This window comes from Bos indicus, chromosome 1 (assembly GCF_029378745.1).
Source record: "Bos indicus isolate NIAB-ARS_2022 breed Sahiwal x Tharparkar chromosome 1, NIAB-ARS_B.indTharparkar_mat_pri_1.0, whole genome shotgun sequence".
Classification (NCBI taxonomy): Eukaryota; Metazoa; Chordata; class Mammalia; order Artiodactyla; family Bovidae; genus Bos; species Bos indicus.
In genome coordinates this window covers 107976133-107996376 of record NC_091760.1, presented here as the reverse complement: position 1 = coordinate 107996376, position 20244 = coordinate 107976133, and the positions used below count along the sequence as shown (strand labels likewise).

Sequence of the window (20244 nt, the reverse complement as noted above, 5' to 3'; positions counted from 1 at the left end):
TTCCTTTCTAGGGCCCCTTAGAGCTGTTTTACATTTATTCTAATTTTATCATGCCATCAACCCAATAAACCAGGAATTAACATCCTTAGTTTATAGATGAGGAAACTGAGGCTAAGAGCAATGAAGTAACTTTCTAAAAGTCATAATCATTCATTTATTCATTTAAAAATATTGAGAGCCTATTATATGCCAAGTATTAAATGTTGGGGATAATAGTACTGAATTAATTAACCATGATCTAAGTTCTAAGGAAAGTTACATTAATCTAGAAATAGAAAAAATAGACTCAAGAAGTAGAAAACCAAATGAACACGATTATTGCAGTCTCCCAGCTAACCTAGCTAAATGTTTTCTTGCTTTTCTGAATTCCTAGTGAGCAAAAAACAAAATCTCCTTGGTAGCACTTTACTCATTCAACACTGTATATAGTCATTTGTATACTGCCATATTTCCCTCACCAAACTCCCTGGGGGCAGAAACACTGCCTCACATGGCACATAACAGGATTTTGTTTCAGCTACAAGGTTGTAAGAGTCAAAGAAGATGTTCAGGAAGGTACTCTGTAAACTGTAAAGCCATTTTCTAAGGTTTATTGTCATTAGTGATGCTGGCTGTGATCTTCTTTGGGCAAGTCATCCAAGGACCCAATTCCCCTTGATGTGGACAGGGTCAATTTTCCTTACAATTCCTTTTCTTTTCATTCAGGTTTTCTGTATCATCTTACGGAAAAACCTGAATGATTTTTTTTTTTTTTGGCCAATCCAATCCAATGTCTACCTGCTTTCCGCAAGTTCCTAAGGAAAAGCTTAAAAGTTATTGCTTAAGACAATGACTCTCTTGTTCATCTTCCCCATCCCCCCAATACCTTCCTTTTTTTCCATAATATTTCATTACAAAGCTTTTCAAATTGAAAAGTTTTTTAGGCGACTATCCATTTATGCACCATCCAGATTCAACAATTACTGTTTTACTAAACTTGCTTTGTCACAGCTTTCCAGTTATCTTTCCATTCATTCATCTCATTTATTTGATGCATTTCAAAGGAAGGTATCACTAAACTGCCCCCTAAATACTTCAGCTGCATATCATTAACCAGATCATTTTTATTCTTTTGAGGTACATTTGACATACAATGAAATGTACAAATCTTAAATGTTTTATTCAATGGGTTTTGACAACATATACTCCTCTGTAAGCCAAGCCGTTTCAAGTCATTCAGCTTGTGCCAGCAAGTTCTCTTATACCTTTCCCAAGTCAGTCCCTGACCCCAGTAGTTCACTCTTGAAATTGTATGCTCAGATGATCTGCAGATATGACTTTTTACTACTATATTTACTATCTTAAACACCCCGTCATTCTGTTCCTATTGCAGAAATTTATTTTAATCTTTTTTTCAGCTTTCTTGAGGTATAATTGACAAAATTTGTATATATTTAAGGTGTACAATGTGATGGTTTCCTATTAACATACATTGAGACGTGATCACCACAATCAAGCTAATTAGCATTCATTACTTCATATAGTTATCTTTTTTTTTTCTTTCAATCCCTACCCCCTCTCCATGGCAACCACCTGTTTATTCTCTGTAGCTATGAGTCTGTTTCTCTTTAGTTCTGTTTGTTCCTTTGTTTTGTTTTTTAGATTCCACATATAAATAAAATCATACAGGATTTGTTTTTGTCTGACTTATTTCACTGAACATAATACCCTCTAGATCTATCCATGTTGTCACAAATGGAAAAACTGCCTTCTTTTTTATGGCTGAGTTATATATATATATGCCACAGCTTCTTTATCCATTCATCTATCGATGGACACAGGCTGCTTCCATATCTTGGCTATTGTAAATAACACTACAGTGAACATAAGCGTGCATATGTCTTTTCGAATTAGTGTTTTTATTTTCTTGGGAAACATACCCAGAGGTGGAATTGCGGGGTCATATGGGCTTCCCAGGTGGCTCAGATAGTAAAGAATCCACCTGCAATGTGGGAGACCTAAATTCAATCCCTGGGTTGGGAAGATCCCCAGGAGAAGGGCATGGCAACCCACTCCAGTACTCTTGCCTGGAGAATCCCCATGGACAGAGGAGCCTGGCAGGTTGCAAAGAGTTGGACATGGCTGAGTGACTGAGCACAGCACATGGCAGTTCTATTTTTAATTTTTTTTGAAAACTGTCCATACTCTTTTTCATACTGGCTGCTACAATTTACATTCCAATAGTATACAAGGGTTCCCTTTTCTACACATCCTCTCCAACATTTGTTATTTGTTGTCTTTTTGATGACAGCCATTCTGATGGACGTGAAGTGATATTTCATTATGGTTTTGATATGTATACCCCTGATGATTAGTGACGATGACCATCTTTCCTGTGTCTGTCGGTCATCTTCATTCTGTTGCTATTAATTGCCACAAATGAAAAAGTACTTTTCAGGATTTAAAGACATAATAGTTTGCTTGGTGGAAGAAACAGGAAAAATGGCTTAATGAGGCAGTAGTCTCATTTTTCTCCTTTTAAAACATACCTTGAATTCAGTTTTAGGTCGAACCACTCTGCTGCCTCTCTCTTACCTTACCATAGATTTTGATTTCAAGGCCAGCCTACATTAGTTCAGTCAAAAGGGGTTTATTTCTTCAAGTCCTGTGGCCTTCATTTAGCATTTTTTATATGAACTCACTCACAAGAAAATCTGGAGGATTTTTTTTCTTCTTACTGCCGTTGCTGGAAGATTTATGTTCTTGGGCATGTCACCACTCTCTTAGGCCTCAGTGTCCATATCTGGAAAATAACAGTTTATCTCTTAAGTCCCCAGCTAAATCTGAAACCCAATACTTTCTATGGGAAGAAAAGTTGTGAAGACCTGAGAAGAAAACAAAAAGCATCTCTATGCTACATACAGAAGTATATTAAACAGTTCATCAATATTTTTTAGTCCAAAAATCTAAATCTGAAACCCAGTACTTTCTATGGGAAGAAAAGTTGCAAAGAGCTGAGAAGAAAACAAAAAGCATCTCTATGCTACATACAGAAGTATATTAAACAGTTCATCAATATTTTTTAGTCAAAAAATAATAAATGTTACTGTATCTTGGTAAGTTATTCTAGCTTATGTGGTCTTGGAACAGCTGATTTCTGTTTAGTTTTTTTGTACTAGCAAATCATAATTTAAATTGTAACACAAAGTCCTTTCCAGTGAATGACTATAGAAGGAAGCTTGCTTGATATATTCCTTTTTTTTTAAATCTTGTTTATACCTCTTGAGAGGGCTTTTTGACAGGATTTGGGAGACAATTGTCAGAAATCTGTTCTCCCCATAGCCACCTCTGAGTCACTTCCCTTATTTATGGAACAGCAACTGTGAAGAGTGGGATCATGTTTAGGCTTTTTTTTTTTTTTTTAAACAACACATGATAAATGTCTTTAGAAGTTTATGTAATATATCCCGAAGCTCTCAGTTTTCAGAAGAGAACAGAGTCCAGAAAGCAACTTTTTAGGCCTTGTATAGCTTGAAAGCATGTTCCTGAGTCTTAGGGTCCTAGATTGTCGAAATAGTAACCTGACTAAAGTTTTAGCAGCCTTTGGAGTAAAGCTGTTCTGTCTTGGAAAAGTCACCTTTTCCATATAGTCACCTCCTATATCAGGCATAAGATTTCCATTTCATCTTATTTGCTACCTTGCAAAGGAACTTTGGCTTACTTTTCCTTGCACATACTTCAGATTCCACAGCCTTCATCTGTGCAGTTGTATAGCAAGGCACTCCACAAAGCAGCCTCTGTCTCTGTCGTATATGGATTGCTCAAGAGGGAGGAATGAAATTTAGGATGGGGATATGTTGCCTGTTGTTTGCTTTCGTTGAAGACTTGCTGTCCTCTTTTCTGTTTAAGAAGACTCATCGTCTAGCTCAGCTGTCTGCTTCGTTCATCAAGCTCTCATTGGATCACCTGCCAACAAGCTGGCCTAAGAAGTCTTGTACATGTTAGTGGCCTGGCTATCCCCTAGATTCCAGGCCCTCAAGTTTGGCAGGTTTCGTGTCCAGAGTGCTTTTTCCTTGGAACCCAACGAGCCTATGCGGAAATGGCAGCCTGTGAGATCACCAGCTGGGTCTTTCCTGTCGCCTTTCCACTGTCTTAACCAGGAAGCTGAAGCCAGGCTTGTGAATGTGTCTCTGGAATTGAACTCAGCCAACTTCTCTCCTGTCAGAATCTCAAGTCATGAAAATTAAGAACATTCAGAAAAATAGGTTTTTCTCTTTCCAAGCAACAGAGATGTTGTTAAGTTATAAGATTAAAAATATTTCGCCAAATATCCTTAACACAAACTCTCGGCACTCTCTAAGATTGAGTTTGATACGAAAACTTGTCAAATGTGTTGATCCCACTCATCAGGCAACAGCACTTGTTTTTCTTATTAATAGCATAATGAACACTTTGCAGTTATTAAAAAGAGTACTGAAGAAGATAGATATAGCAAAATAGCTTAAGAATGTTTTTAAACTTGGTTTAAATTCAGTCAAGATTTTACTGGGTTCCATTTGTTTGAGCATCATTTTGAGAACCACTTGTTTTTATTAAGAAACAACAAAATGAGTTTCCTGTAGCAACTGAGAAATATAGATAGGGAAATTTCATTGTGTTTATTTTTTAAATTTTCTATCATTAAAGCTTCAAGAATTTATAGGCCTAGTTGTTCCTCCTTATAAACTGAAATCCAACAACAGCCCTGAAGAAGTCAAAAACTGGCTCCTCTTTTTACCAGAGACATGTATGGTCCAACTTGTGTGTCCTTTGATTACTATCTGGAAGTCCAGAATCCTTTCTATTATGGTCACTTACATGGAATGGTCTGTTTCTAGGATCATATTGCTGTATATATAGAGGGTGTCTATATATTCAAGTCATAGCACTGGGTTTTATATATATATATATATATATATATATATATATATATATATATGACCTTTTAAAAAAACTTGCACTTTAGTTTCATTTTCATGAAATGAATTATACTGACTTTAATACTTTACTAAGCCCTCTCCCTAAAAAGTTATGGGAATAATTATTTCATCTTCTTCTGTTTGACTTAAAAAGCAGATAAGAACCAAAAATGAATAGAAAATCAAAAGAATTCCAAAATAATATTTTTAAAAAGAATGAAGGTCCTCATTTTAGCTATAAAGTTGACAAACACTTCAAACACTCAACACAGAGAACACCCCTTCGGTATCAAAATTCAGAATGGATTGTTTTCCCTTTCGCCTGTTCAAAGTTCTGAAATGGTCCTTATGGGCTCTCGTTTCACAAGCACCAGGCAAGCAACATCAGTGGGCAGGAAGGATGATGCCGGAGGTTAGAAATGTTCAACTGCAACATTGATTTGTGTCTGCCTCTCTCCCTCTCCCTCGCTGGCCTTTTTCCCCTTTAATGAGGACTAGAATGTTTCCACATCAGTTAACTGCCTTCATAAAGCACCAGAAGGTCACACCAGCCCCAGACTGATCCTTTTCTTTGTGCCGATAATATAATTGGCTGATTGTGCCAGTGATGAGCGCGCCCCCTCCCCCAGCCCGGTCCTAGCTCCATGTTTGTAAGCCTTACTGCTGGTTTCCGAGGAGAGCAGCTCGGCTCGCTGCGCGCTTCCCAGCGCAGGCAGTGCCACTGCGCAGGTTGATCAGCGAAACAGCATCCATTTTAATCTGCGGGGAGCCCCTGCCTTCCCAGGGCGTTCTCTCAGCCAGTGGATGCTCCGCGCTTTCCCTCCGCAGCCTCGCTGAGCAGTCCTGCTTTGGGGTCTGCTCCCTAGGATGCACTGAGATGGTACATCAGGAGAACTGTTCGTATCAGGTAAGATTTAAAGCCTGATCATGAGGCCGGCATCCTTTGGGAGAGGAGGCCTTCCTCGTCCAGAGCAGCAGGTTGCCTCTTTCCGGGTTTTCATGGGATTTTGCCATCCTACACTCCTGGCCTCCATCACATACAGTATCTGAATTGTAATTAGATTTTCTGGGGAGTAATGGGGCAGAAAACTCTGCTTCTTGGCCTTTAAAGCATATGTGAAATCCGCTGAGGTGATCTGTGTTTTGCACATTCTGTATGTCTCTGCAAAATAAGAGAAATCGCGTTAAACTTTGAATTTAAGGGGCTTTGGAAAAGATAAATCTGGGTGGAATTTCACATAGATAAAAGGGAAAAATATTTTTGCTCATTGCATAGAAGGCAAGTTGCTTCACATCCAGTTTTTAGGATTGTCTTGAAGGAAATTATATTAATCAGAAGTAATAATTGATGATCTGACAAATTTTCAAACACCAGCTGGTATGCACTTGACATTTAAAGTTGCACTTGTCTCTCCAAACTTATTTTTACTAGTATGTTGTTTTAAATGACTAGTAAATAAGAATTAAGGTACCAACATGCGTAAAAAACTCCAAATAGGAATTTTTAGTAGCATGTACTCATCTCTGTCCTTAATTTTCTGTCTGGAGTTTTGAAGTAAGCACTTAGAGGATCTCAAAAGACCAGTTCTAGAGTGTGACTAGAACTGTGGAAGCAACACTGAAAATATCCTCCTTGTAAACAGACAACGAGAAGGTTCTCAGAGTAATTTCTCTGCAGCAGTAAGCACGGCTAGTCCAAGTCATGGATAGTTAATATCAGGGTATCACTCAACTGACCGAGTTTAGAAGCTCCAAGGGCCCATTTCTCTAATTTAACAATGCCTCTTCCTTGTGTGAGGTAAGATACCTGAGACCAGCAGGTGTTTCTCAGAAGGTCGGATTTCACAGTAGTGAATGTATGCAGGCAGAATAGTACATCTCACAAGACTCAAAGCAGTCGTTTCCCAGCTAAGCAGTGTATGCCTAGAAAATATGTTTATGCACTTTTTTCTCTGCTTAATAATTGGAATTTTGTAATTGTGGGCTTGTCTTATAGTATTTTCATTTTATAGTCCATTTAGGTCCATAGATCCTAGATAACAAGATTTATGCTTCATAGTTCTTACCATGCCTGAGAAAAGGGTCATGATGCTGAGGAAACAACAAAACTTACACACAATACAGTGGGGGAGTGGAGAGTGTCGACTTTTATGGAGAGACTAAGCTACTTATGGCATGGCTCCAGGTGATTAAATTACTGTAATAATTAAAATTATTTTTCTGCTCACTTTTTAGAGAAGCTATGTAATGTAATTTTTTGAAGGCAAGATGCTACAAGATTATTCCCTATATCTTTTCATTTGGTTGAACATGGAGTCACTGGTTTTATAAGTCACAGATTGGTCAAATATCAGCAGTGCCATCAGGAGGGGAGGGGTTGTTTAGCCTTCTGCTTCCAGAGGAAAACAAATTGATTTTCTTTTATATGAACTACAACATATAACACTGATTGTGTGTTCAATAGTTTTTGAAGTACTTATTGCTTATTTTTAGAATAAAATTATATCCATTAGGCAGGTGATAATAGGCAATAGATTCTACATCTCCATGGGGTTTTATAGAACTTTATGTGTCTGTCCTTTTGAAATGCTCTCCCTCTGTTCATAACTCAGCAAATAAAGAAATATTAGCCATGAAGCCATGTCTCAATCCTACTTGGAAACCTTAGTTTTAGAACCCACCTAACATCACAGATTCTGAACGGGCAGTTTCTCTAAGTTCTAGATGTTATCATGGTCACTGGTAATATCAACAATGATGTTTTTTAGAAATGTCCCCTTTTCTGATGAAGGCTTGCTTATTGATTTATCTATTCTTAAGGATGATAATAGAGTAGTTAAAACAAAGTCCCTAGATTAGCATCTTAGTGAGTAGAAGGAATTTATTTGTAGGACTGATTCCTTTCATCCATAATGTATACCATAGTTTCTTTTTTTTTATCTGATTTTATTTGTTTTTTTTTTTAATTGAAGGAAAATTGCTTTACAGTGTTTTGTTGTTTTCTGCCAAGTATCAACATGAATCAGCCATAGGTATATATATTTCCCCTCCCTTTTCTTTTCTTTTTTTTTTTTGGCATATGGTCATTTCCTGACCAGGGATGGAACCCACACCCTCTTCAGTGGAAGCAGAGTCTTAACCACTGGACTGTCAGGAAGTCCTGTATACCACGGTCTCTGAATGGAGAGACCCTGCATGGGGCTTCGGAGGCCATTCCCCTCAGACTCATTTGGATAATTCGGTGCGCGTGTCTGGGTGTGTGTTGCTATTAACCTTTGTCATCATCATCATCATCTTCGAGCAGTAGCAGTCTCCAGACTACTCCTGCCCTTGCCCCTGTTCTGTGGTCTGTGTTCAACGCAGAACCCAAATGCTCTCTTAAGACCTAAATCAGAGCCTGCCACCCATCTCATAATTCTCCTCCTCGGCATAAAAGCCCACATCCCACCAGGGGCCCCCAGGGTCTTACATCACCTCACCCCTGATTCCTCTCAGACTCCTCTCCCACCCCCTCCGCCCCTTCACCCCCTCTTCTCATGCTTCCTGCATGTGCTGTCCCTCCTGCCTGGTATGTGCTTCCCTCCAGGGAGCCCAGGTGGTTGCAGGTTTAGCAAGCAATCTGCCCTGTTTGGGGCATGTTTATACTAAAAAATTGTTCACTTCTACCTGAAATTCAGATTTCACCCTGGCATCAGGTATTGCTCCTGTTGGTGACCCCCACAGCTTACTCTCACTTGTCACCTTCTTGTGAAGGCCTCCTCTGGACTTTCTGTGTCAACTTCCAATTCCCCAACTCTATCCAATCTTGCTATTACACTTTACTTTCTTATTTGGTGTTCATCACCATCCATCAGACTACATGTGCTGTGCTGTGTTCAGTCTCTCAGTCATGTCTGACTCTTTGCGATCCTATGGACTATAACCCGCCAAGCTCCTCTGTCCATGAGATTCTCCAGGTGAGAATACTGGAATGGGTTCCCATTTCCTCCTCAAGGGGATCTTTCCGACCCAGGAATTGAATCCACATCTCGTGCGTTGGCAGATGGATTCTTTACCACTCTGCCACCTGGGAAGCCCATCAGACTACATTTTTGTCTATTTTCTGTCTTCCTTACTCCACAGAAGCTCCACGGGGACAAGGATTTTTAGGTTTGTGTCCATCTGCTCTCTCAGTGCTAAGAACACGCTCTCAAATAATATGGATGCATGTGACTATTGTATGTAAAATTGAGTAAGAAAAAAGGCACTGTAAACACTCTATAGCATTGTGGTTTCTTACACTTTGATGGACATTGGGATGATTTTCAATCCTATTCCTATTCCAACTCCCTGCCGTCAACATGCCCTGATTTCAGTGTCTTAGGATCAGATTATCCCTTTATTTTTTGTTACTTTTCTCATCTGTGAAATGGTATTTTTTCTTGTTAACATCCTGGCATGATAGTTGGGAGGTCCCTGCCAGAGGCCACCTTTCTGCATCAACAAGTCAGTTACCATGAATTAAGAGCCACTTTCTCCCAATGTTTACGTAAAGGGCTCAGTGGAGATTATAAAGCAGCCCCAGGAAACCATGCATTGCTTCACTTCCCAATTATTTATTGCTAATATAGAGAGTATAACTGATTCTCAGGTATTACTTTTCCTAATAGATGATTGTTTTGAAAAAGAGTTTCACTGCTTGAACCCCCTGTTGGAGGTGGATGGATATGCCATGCTATGAAAAAATTCATCTAAGTAGGGGGATGTTCAGAGAGAAATTCTCAGGCAGAATTTTTCATGGTTGTTTTATTTTTAAAGTTTCTCAGGTTGTCGACATCTTTGTATACTTTTCTCCCTTGCAGGATTTACATTAGCACAGAGGTTACTGAGGCATGTCTTGTCATTTTCAGTTGTAGCCGTGTTAAAAGATAGAGCTATCGACCTCCATTTTCCAGTCTTGGGAGGAAGCCAATCTCTTCAGGAAAGAGCCTTGCCCACAGCTTCAGGCCTGGCAGCCTTTAAGAGACCAGATTCCTCTACACGATCTCAGATAGAAAGCGTCAAAATACTGTTAACTTGAAAGCACAAGCTTAGGTCAAAGGGTCCATTTTGCTTAAAAACTCCCAAAGATTTTCTCCTCTTTCCCTGCAGTCAGTTATGGGGATTAATGTGTATATAAAACCAGTGACACACTTTTATCCCTTTCTTTCCGTTGCTTAAATTCCTTTATGACCACTCCAGATATAAACCATACCCTCATGGTCTCAGCTCCAGTAGAAATGAAAGAGGAAAAAAGTGAAATAGTATGTAAATGACTCTCATCTTTTTCCTCCCTTGGGAGCATAAAGAGACTCTTCCTTCAAATGCACTCCTGATCTTGAAAAAGCAGAGTGGAAATTTTCATACTTCCCCATTTTCTTTAGGATAAACTTTTGCATGGCATTTAAGGCCTAATCATGGGGACTTCCCTGATGGTCCAATGGCTAAGACTCCATGTTCCCAATGCAGGGGGCCTGGGTTTGATCCCTGGGGACTAGATCCCACGTGCCAAAACTAAGAATTCACATGCCAACACTAAAGATCTTGCATGCCACAATGAAAATTGAAGATCCATTGTGTCATAACTAAGACCCAGCACAGCCAAATAAAGAAATAAACACTAAAAATATATGTATTATTTTTTTTTAAAAGGCCATGATCTGAACCCTGGAAAGAAACACGCCTCCCTCCCCACCTTGTCCTCCTGCCCCCACACAGCCGTCAATCCTTTTTCTTTGCTGTGCTGCCTCAGCCTGGAATCCCTGCCACCCCTACACCTGCTTATGCCTGTTGCAAGCTGATGCACTCTGAGGCTCGTGTCACTTCCATCAGGAAACTTTCTCCTCCTCAGTGCATCTTGTTTTTACCTCTGTAAGAATCCATTTACAGCTAGTGACATATAAGTCTGCCTCCCCGATTAGACAACAGGCTCCTTGAGGACAAATGCCTGATTTTCATTTCCTGCCCTATACACAGATTGTGTGTTCCATAAATGTGTGTTGGACTGATTGGATTTTCTGCAGTTGGTCCTGTTCTGAGTCCCCAGGATGAGGGTTTTGCTTCGTAATACCAGAGAGGAGCTCAGATCTGTGCATTGCAACTGGGAGTGGGTGAAGGTGATCCCCCTGCACTGGGAGATCAGTCTTAGCCACTGGACCACCAGGGAAGTTCCCAGAGTTAGGCCTTGAATGCCATGCAAAGAAGTTGGAAATTTATCCTAAAGAAAATATGGGAAGTATGAAAATTTCTACTCCTTGTATGTGGCTTATGAGCCTCTTGCCCAGTTGCCATCCCATGTGCTGAGATGAGGGACATGGTGCGAGGAACAAAATGAAAGAGACACACATCCCACCCTTCCCAGAGACAGTCATCAAGAGTATACCACCACACCTACTTCTCCTTCACCAAGAGAGGTTCCCCAAGGTGAGCCTCATGGTCTGTCCCCAGGCACTTCTTCAAAACACCCGTGGTCAGTGGAAGCTAGTAGTCATCCTCAAGACACCTTTCTTAACATACTGAATTTTGCAGTTTTCGTAAATCTTCTTACCATATAGAGGGGTAATTTTACTGCCTCCTGAAACACCAAATATTCCTTGGGCAAAGTGTTTCAGCCCAATTGAAGTCTTGTACCCATCACCTAGAATGAAAGATGTCCTATATTGGTCTCAAATGATAAAACTAGGGAGTATATCAATTTAAGTAGTACATCAAGATATCTTAAAAAGCTCTTGCTGGGAGAAAGTAGTAAACAGACCTTCGTGCCCAGATTCTAGTGGGTTGTTTTGTTTTGTTTTGTTTTGTTTTTGCCTCCATGCATGGTATGTGGGATCTTGGTTACTTGACTAAGGATGGAAACCTCAGCCCCTGCATTGGAAGCGTAGAGTTTTAGCCACGGGACTGCCAAGGAAGTCTCTCTAGTGGGTTATTTACTGGTTAACAAAAGAAAGGAAATATAGTCCTGTCCCCATTGACACCAGGCCAAGAGAGGGCTCATTTTCCAGTCCCCTCTTCGTGTGAATGAGAAAACAAGGTATCAAATTTGACTTCATCTAAGATTCCACTCAATTTAAGCCTAGTTTCATCCACAGCAGGGAAAAAAAATATACTGACCTAATAGGGGAATTTCAAAGCATTTAGTGCACTATTTGATACAGGCTTTTAAAATATAAGTTCAATGAAAAATAAATGAGTAAAATAAAAGTTCAATGAAGTTATTTTTATGTCTTGTTGTATAGATTTTTATTTGATTGGAGAATTTTTTTCCCTGGAGTGTTGAAGAATACGTTGTCTTCATTGTTTTGCCTGGTTGGGGGTATAGTTGTATTTTGCCTTGTTGAGATACAGTGTGTTTGTCTGAGGAGGGAATAACATGTCTATCACCTTAAAAATTAAGAAAATAGTTCTGGATACAAATTCATCTGCACTTGTTTTTAGGCTGTATATCTGAAAATAAAATGTGTATGTTTTACCACAAAAGGAGCACAGTGATAAGTGCCCAGATGGGAGGGAAAAAAATCATTTTAACAGGGTTTCAGTGTGGGCCTGATCTGAAATAGAAATTTAGTACAAGCACATCATTCCTATTTAAAGTAGCACTGAGAGCCTCAAACATCATGATTTAGACATCAAGTGATTTTAAGAAATAAATGTGCAATGCATATTTTAAGCCAAAAGTCTAGTAGTTTCTCTTGGAAAGAGAGTGGTGGTGGGGATTGGAAGGAAATGGGCACATTGCGATGATACATGTCAGTGCTTGCATGAAGAGCAGAGACCTCACCTTCACACACACACACACAAACACACGTGCATGCACGCACACGCACACAGGCACAATCTTGGGTAACTAAGACTTTACATGCAGAAGCTCAAGATTAATAGCATTATATTCTATTATTTATTTATATTCTCCGTACCAAGGGAAAATGTGAGATCTTGGTGTACTTAGTATTCCCCTGAGCACTATGTGGAAGCATCAGAAATTACCAAGCTTCCTGAAATAGAAAGTACTTTGACAAAATTGCTCGAGTTCAGAAGAAAACAGTCATCCAAAGGCCTAGTGACAATCAGCGTAGGAGAGCCATTAAGGGGGAAAGAATGCTAAGAGCACAGAGAAACATAACGAGGGCGTTAACAATGGTCCCTCTCTGAAGCGCAGCATCGTCAGCCAGTGACCACAGTTGGCGTTTCTCGTACTCAGGTCTTCAGACGGGCGGAAAGCTTGACGCCTGTGGTCCTCAGTTTTTCTGATACGAATAAACAATTGACACTCTGTCTCCTTCCAATGCTTTAACCTCCTCCACTGCACACTCCCAATGCCATTAGTTTAACTTTTTAAATCTACAATGAAACGTCCTCTGCAAAACAATATACAGATTTTCACGGTTTATCTAGCTATCAGAATACCTTAATTGAAAAGCAAAGCAAATTTAGATGAATACTGCACAGAAGAAAAAAAATAACTTTAAAAGAGATTATAAATCAGTGTCGGTTTGTGTAACACATGGAATTTGGAGGCTAAGGCTGAAGGAGAGGCGGTGGGAAGCTAAAGGGTTAATCAGGATGAAATAAGAGTTTCCATTAATAAGAATAGGAAGATCTTTTGACAGTGCATAAGTGATTTCCCAGTAATGCGGTCTGTGTTCTCAGAGTCAATAATTTCCACCAGTGGCCGATAATGATCATTTAAAAGCATTAGCTCACGTGACCAATGCGCCTCACAGTTCAAATTATGGCTTGACAGGAAACTGAAGCTCTCCATTCTGGTCCTTGAATTTCAGGGCAGCGGGGGTGAGCAGAGGCCCTTTCAACCTCAGGGATTGTAAGTGGCTCTGTGTACATTTTCTAAGAGGAAGCATTAGTATCTGGCCCCATGTTTTGCAGGCAGAGTTCATTTTAGAGAGGGCAGCGGTAGAGGAAATGAAAGATTCAGTCACCCAGTCATGTCCAGGCTCCTCTATTCATGGGATTCACCAGGCAAGAACACTGGAGTGGGTAGCCATTCCCTTCTCCAAGATAACTTCCTGACCCAGGGATCGAAGCCAGGTCTCCTGCATGGCAGGCAGGTTCTTTACTGCCTGAGCCACCAGGGAAGCCTGGTAAAGAAGAAACCAGGAAAAGTTCTCTGTAAGGACATGACTGACTGTTCTCCTCTTGTTTGTGCACGGCTGCTACAAAACCACCAAACATTAAGTTCAGCTCCAGTGTTCTAAGGTGGTGTTTTGCTTTTTCATTTCCTGTATTCGTTTGAACCTGTTGGAAGTGAAATTAATTACAGTGTTGATCCCAAGCATGTAAAGTCAGGGTCTTACCACCAAGCCTAGAAATATGATCAAAAATAAGATAATGGCTTATACTGAATTTTTTCAAGGTCTTGAGCTGTGCTTCTGAAATGTAAAGTGCACTCAGAAATCTTAGAGCTCTTGTAAGACTGCAGGTTTTGATTCAGTAGGTCTGGGGTGGGAACTGAGAGTTGGCATTTCCTGTCCACTCCCAGGTGATGTAGATGCTGTGGCTGGAGGACACAGAGCAAAGCTCTAGAAAGCACCAAAGATCAGTCCTTGTGACAGGAAGATAGGATATATTTTAAGCGGGCACAAGCCATCCAGATAGTAATGATACAGCTCCTTCTGGAAAGGGTCTAGGCTACAAGCCTATGTCCCGAGCACTCACTTAGGGAGGGCGCAAAATACATTCATCACCACTGGAGACCAGCTTTTAAAAGAAGGTGTTTTATCACTTGTCTCTACATAGAACTTAGTAGAGGATCACTTTTGCCAAGAAAAGATATAGGGAGTAGAGGAGGAGAATGGTTTTTATTACTTTCTTGGGACTAACCCTTGTTCCTGTTGTACAGCTGGGAAATTTCCATCTTGGATTTTGAGATGCCCTTCTCCAAAAGGCAATCTATTATAGATAAATATGCATATATATATATATACACGCACACACATATATGTATGTGGTCAATATATTATTGGTGCATATAAATTAATTTGAATATGTTTATACATATACATAGTTAATATTGAAAGTTCAGTCCTTTTAACTGTATATTTAAGGCCACCTTGTTAAAACCTGAAGAAGGGCATGGCAACCCACTCCAGTATTCTTGCCTGGAGAATCCTATGAAGAGAGGAGCCTAGCCAGCTACAGTCTATGGAGTCATAGAGTCAAACATGACTGAAACAACTTAACATGTGTGCATGCTTGTTAAAATTAAAGTCAAAAGATAATAATTAGATGTATAGTTTTATGTACTTTACTAAGTCTTGTAATATCTAAATTTTTATTGGGAATTCCCTGGTGGTCCAGTGGTTAGGACTCAGAACTTTCACTGCCATGGCCTGGGTTCAATCCCTGGTCAGGGAACTAAGATCCCACAAGCTGCATGGCATGGCCAAATAAATAATAAATTTTTATAATCGCTCGCATGTTAGCTCCTGATTATAGATAGCTAAATGGGCTAGATGCTAACCTAGGTAAGAGGCTGAAATCACTGAAATTCATGGTAGGCCCTCTCCTTCAACCTGAGAAGACCCATGTTTACTTACCTCTTAAATGTATGTGGTTTCCAAAAAAGATTTCGGTTGAAAAGCACTCATATAAACTATTAATATTTCCTTCCATGGACAGCATTCCGAGGAAACATTGTAAGCAACCCAAACCTTTCTCCTCTGTGCATGTATCTATTCAACATATTCATCGTCCACTTAACATGTGGGAGGTGGTGTCTAGATGCTGTGGGGAAAACAAGATGAATAACTCAAATCTCTGCCCTCTTAGAGAAAGGCTTGAAACTGTAACGGTGTTAGAGAAAAACCATTATCAGTCTAAAAGCAGCAGGGTAAACCTGAAAGCAAAGTTCACTGTACAGTGTGTTAAGTCACAACTATTGATGAAGGAGTTTTTATTTCATTCCTTGAGGTCTGATCATCAGGGGACAGCAGTGACACATGCTGAATGTTACAGATATGTGATTTAGAAAATTGTGGCAGCATGTGATACCATTTTTAAAAGCTACATTTGATTATTGTTGGGTACAGTTGTTTCTTAGAGGGGCAGACAGTAGGAGGCAGTCTCCACACCCATGTAGAATATGGGCCACAGAAGCAAATTCTGTGCTTCAAATTCTGGCCTGACCGTGAGCAAGTTGCCACTCTGGGGCAATTCCCTAGCCTCACTGATTTCTCACTCCACTGTGAAATGCAGTTTGATGATAATATCCACCTCAGAGGGTTCCTGTGAGGACTGAAGACAAATGTAAGAGGCACCTGTAAAGTACCTAGCCTGTAGCAACCCCCAATAAAGGGTATGCCGTGTGTGCTAAGTCGCTTCAGTTGTGTCTGACTCTTTGCAACTCCCTGGACTGTAGCCCACCAGGCTCCGCTGTCCATGGGATTCTCCAGGCAAGAATACTAGAGTGGGTAGCCATTCCCTTCTCTGGGGGTCTCCCCAACCCAGGGATCGAATCCACATCCCTTACGTCTCCTATATTGGCAAGCGGATTCTTTAGCACTAGTGCCATCTGGGAAGCATGTTGATATATGTCATGTAATAAGATGCGTGCTTGCTTCATTTTAACTAGCCTCCTTCAGCAGAGTTTAGTATGCAGAGGTCCTTCAAAGTCGAGCATCCTTTATTTTAACCCCAAAGCCTTACCTCTGGAGAATTCTTGGCTTTGGGAACACCCAGCGTATGGCAGCACGCAGTGACCAGCATGACCTCTCAGGCCTGGAGGGTGTACTGGGCTTCTTGCATGCAGGTGGGGGGACCCCTGTCCAGAGCAAGGGTCCTGGGGTCTGGAGGAGAGTCAGATGGGAGATCTCTGCTAGGAGAAGGCCTGCCCAAAGACAGGTGTGGCTTGGGAGACACAACTCCATCAAACTGTCTGACAAAGGCACAAGACAGTCTCAGGGCCTGGGGTGGGGGTGAGGGTAGAGTTAAGCAGGGGTTTGGATTTGAGTTAGGGGCTGTAGAGGAAAGTATTTGCTTTATGGAAAGAGTGCTACAGAAAACCACATTAAGACAACTTTATCCTACAAGTCTTCCACAAATTGATTTTATTTTTTTAATTTGTGGAGAGAAAATACTAAAGTGATGTGAGCACTTCAGCAGAGGTGCAGATGTCAAGAGCTGGCTTGAACAGCATTTTGCCCTAGAACTCTGTTCTTAACAGCATTGAAGCTGGTCAATTCAAGAATTCACGTTGGAAAACCTATTGACTGGTACATTTACTGCTTCCTGTCTAAGCCTGTCAGACTGTAAGATTATGCTGCTAAATGGAGCCTTGGCCCTTGAATTCTTCTTTGACCTGTTTCTCTTGCACACAGTAACTTTCAAAAAAAATACCGCGTATATATTTTAGTTTATGGCCGTAGTAACTTGATAACAAGGAGCGTGTGTTTGTGTGCGCACTTGTTAGTCTGCTTCTTGCATCAAAACATCCTGCAGCTGTGGGCCTTTTCCTTCTCTGTACGTAAAGCCAGTAAACAAAGCCAAAAGCCATGGGAAAAGGGTAAAAAGAGCAGCAGCAAGGAACGTCCTCTTTTGTGAAAACCCGCCACCGGCTCTTAGAAAAAAGTTGATGGATCTTTTTCTCCTGCCTGTATTACTAGAACAAAGCAACGATTCCGGGGGCAGAGGGGTCCCTCTCTGTGTTGGAGAAGAATTTCATTCTTGTGCTGGGGTTTCTCCCTGAAGATGAGACTTTCACATTTGATTTGAAGAAATGATTGGTTATAGGAAAAAGGCAAGGGGGAAAAGGCAAACATCTGTCTCACAGGTTAACTTTTAAATTATACTGTTTGGTTTTGTCATGCAATACCCAGCTTTTAACTCGCCAGTGAAGTCTGTGAGGCAGGGCTTTGCATCTATTTTTATCCCGTACACTCTATCCCTAGTTCAGAATAAGATTGCTGGCTTCCTCCAGAACTCTTATCCACACTCAGCCCTGAAGCGGGAAGTTCAGGGGTTAAATTGGCTTTTCCTGGATTGGGGGTAGAGAAGGTGCTGGGGAGAGGCATCCAGGCAGGATCGTCCAGGGGAAGAAGGTGACAGCAGATGTGGAAAGGCTGGACTCTTAACCAGCCAAGTGTCAGGGCAGAGTAAGCCTTAGAGAACAGCAGCTGCCCCTGTGCCGGAGCGTGGAACAGACCGGGGGGGCCGGGTGGGGCGGTGTCTTTGGGACAGAAGGGGGCAAGGTCACACACAGCCGGACACAGACTCTTAGCTGGCTCTCCATGTCAGCATGAGCGGGAACCAGGGTCCTGGGCAACAGCACATCAGCCTATCAGGATTCATGGGATCTTATTTCTTAAGTGAAATTGTAAAGAGTTAAAAGGATGAATTTGGACAGTGATGGAATGGATGACATCATCAGTCAAGAATCCCTATTGGATATGGAGGGGAATTATAAAAAGGTAAGGGGGGAGAGCTCTTTTGTTTGTAAACAATCGGACCATTTTTCTAACTGGGAGAAAGATAACCCTAGAGGAGTGGCCAGATTCCACACTCAGTGGCCATTGCCATAATATATTCAGGAAAGCTCAATGCACAGAATCGAACGCATTAAGTTGGGAGAGTACTTCCTTCTGCTTTTTTCAGCTTGTATTCATTAATGTATTGTAGCAGTAACTAGAATGCACATGTTGTTCTCCTGAAGTTGAAGAAAACTTCTCTTGTGCTTTTAGTTTCTAGTTAGGCTTTTTATGAAAGGAATAAATTTTTAAATTATTGACATGTTGACAGTTCACCTGCAAGAAATAACCACTAGCATGTTTAATCCATCTTTCTAAGTTTGACCTTTTTTTTCAGTTTGATCTTTTTAAACAACGAAAACTATGAAGTTTTACTAAGAGAAGTATGGGGGTTTAAAAAAAAACTGGTACAGTATCTGCTAATTCTTTGCTTGCATTTTCTTTTGCAAGTCAGTAAATATATTTTTAGTATGTTTTATATGATAATCATTTCATAATAACAACCCCAAGTAAAAATAGCTTTAGTTACATGGGTGAGGTCATGAAATTAAACTACCAGTGTATACTTGTCTGTCCACAGAAGGCTAAACACTATGTCCTTCCCCCTTATTATTTCCTGTAAGTCAAGTGTAGGTCACGACACAGCACAGTATGAAAAATCAGGACCTGGAAAGAAAGACCTCTTTCCCTCAGAAGCAGATGACCTAAAACAGTAGAACTTGCTCCTAAATTTTTAATTTGATCAAATATGTCACTTTTTTTCCCCCTAGATTGAGATAGAAGATCTGTCTTAATAGATCTTTATATATAATAATGTAAAATATGGCAGTTTAGATCTTATATGCATAATTGTGTATGAGTATGGGGGCTGTTTAAGTATATCCTTTATTTCTTAGGGCAGTTCAAATAGTTTCTTTTCTTTCTCAGAAACTGAAACTTAAATTTGTAAAAGAGGTTTAAATGACATACAGTGTTGCTCTGTGTGGGTTTTGTCCTTTGTGATCCCCAAAAGGAAATGAGCGCCCGAGGGGATAAATGCTCAGAGTCCTGAAACCCTGACACTTCTCTGATGTCCCCTCCTGCCAGAAGTGGGTGTGCAAAAGATACTTGGGATGCTCAGAAGTCAGAGTCACTTACCCAACCCGGTAGAACAAGTGCTCAGGTCTCACGTTGCCTCTACATTCAGTGCCAAAGGACTGGTCACATTTTCTTTGTCACAGCGTTTCTCAAAAAGGAAAGTGTAGGTCAGTTTTCACTTAGGAGAAATGAAAGACGTACCATTTGCTAATGCAGTAACAATAAAGTAATGACTACTGTAGTTTTATCTGCTTAGAAACAGAGAGAGCCCAGATGCCAGGAATGACTGAACCATGATCTGCGGGCTGCGTGATAACAATGCTGACTAAAGTGTCAAACATGAATTGCTCAAGTAGCTTTAACACCTCAACAATAACAAAACAGAGTTGCATTGTATCACCCTTTATCTCACCAAGGCAGTAGCACGCCACTGTGTGACTTTAGGAGAAATTGTATCTGAGAGGTTGGTATAGAAGACTACTAGATGAAACTTCTAGATGTGTTTCATCTAGAGATGAAACACAGAGATCTGTATGTGTCATTCTGGACCCTAAATCTGAGAGTCGTTCTCTAGTCATTTTAGCTTTATCTACCTTTCTCAGGCAAAGTGCTTTCAAATTGTATACATATCATGGAACTATGAAGGCTTCATTATGCTTTAAAAAAAAAAAACTATTAACCATTTCATTAAGAATGTCTAGTGAAGCCAGGTGATACAGGCCTTCTTTAAAACACAA

General features: G+C 40.5%; 1 protein-coding gene across 5 annotated transcripts in view; it reads left to right on the top strand.

Moving 5' to 3' along the window:
- The window catches only part of SCHIP1 (schwannomin interacting protein 1), a 179151-nt gene that overhangs the window by 110864 nt on the left and 48043 nt on the right, over positions 1-20244 (top strand). The window contains exon 1 of one of the 5 annotated variants that reach the window (XM_019960180.2): positions 5604-5844. The exons of 3 other annotated variants lie outside the window; for them this stretch is intronic. In XM_019960180.2, coding sequence (XP_019815739.1) covers positions 5815-5844 — 30 coding nt within the window. In that variant the 5' untranslated portion in view covers positions 5604-5814. Of the gene's footprint in view, positions 1-5603; positions 5845-18150; positions 18374-20244 lie in introns of those variants that run through there. One more of the 5 variants, XM_019960174.2, reaches the window with a different exon arrangement.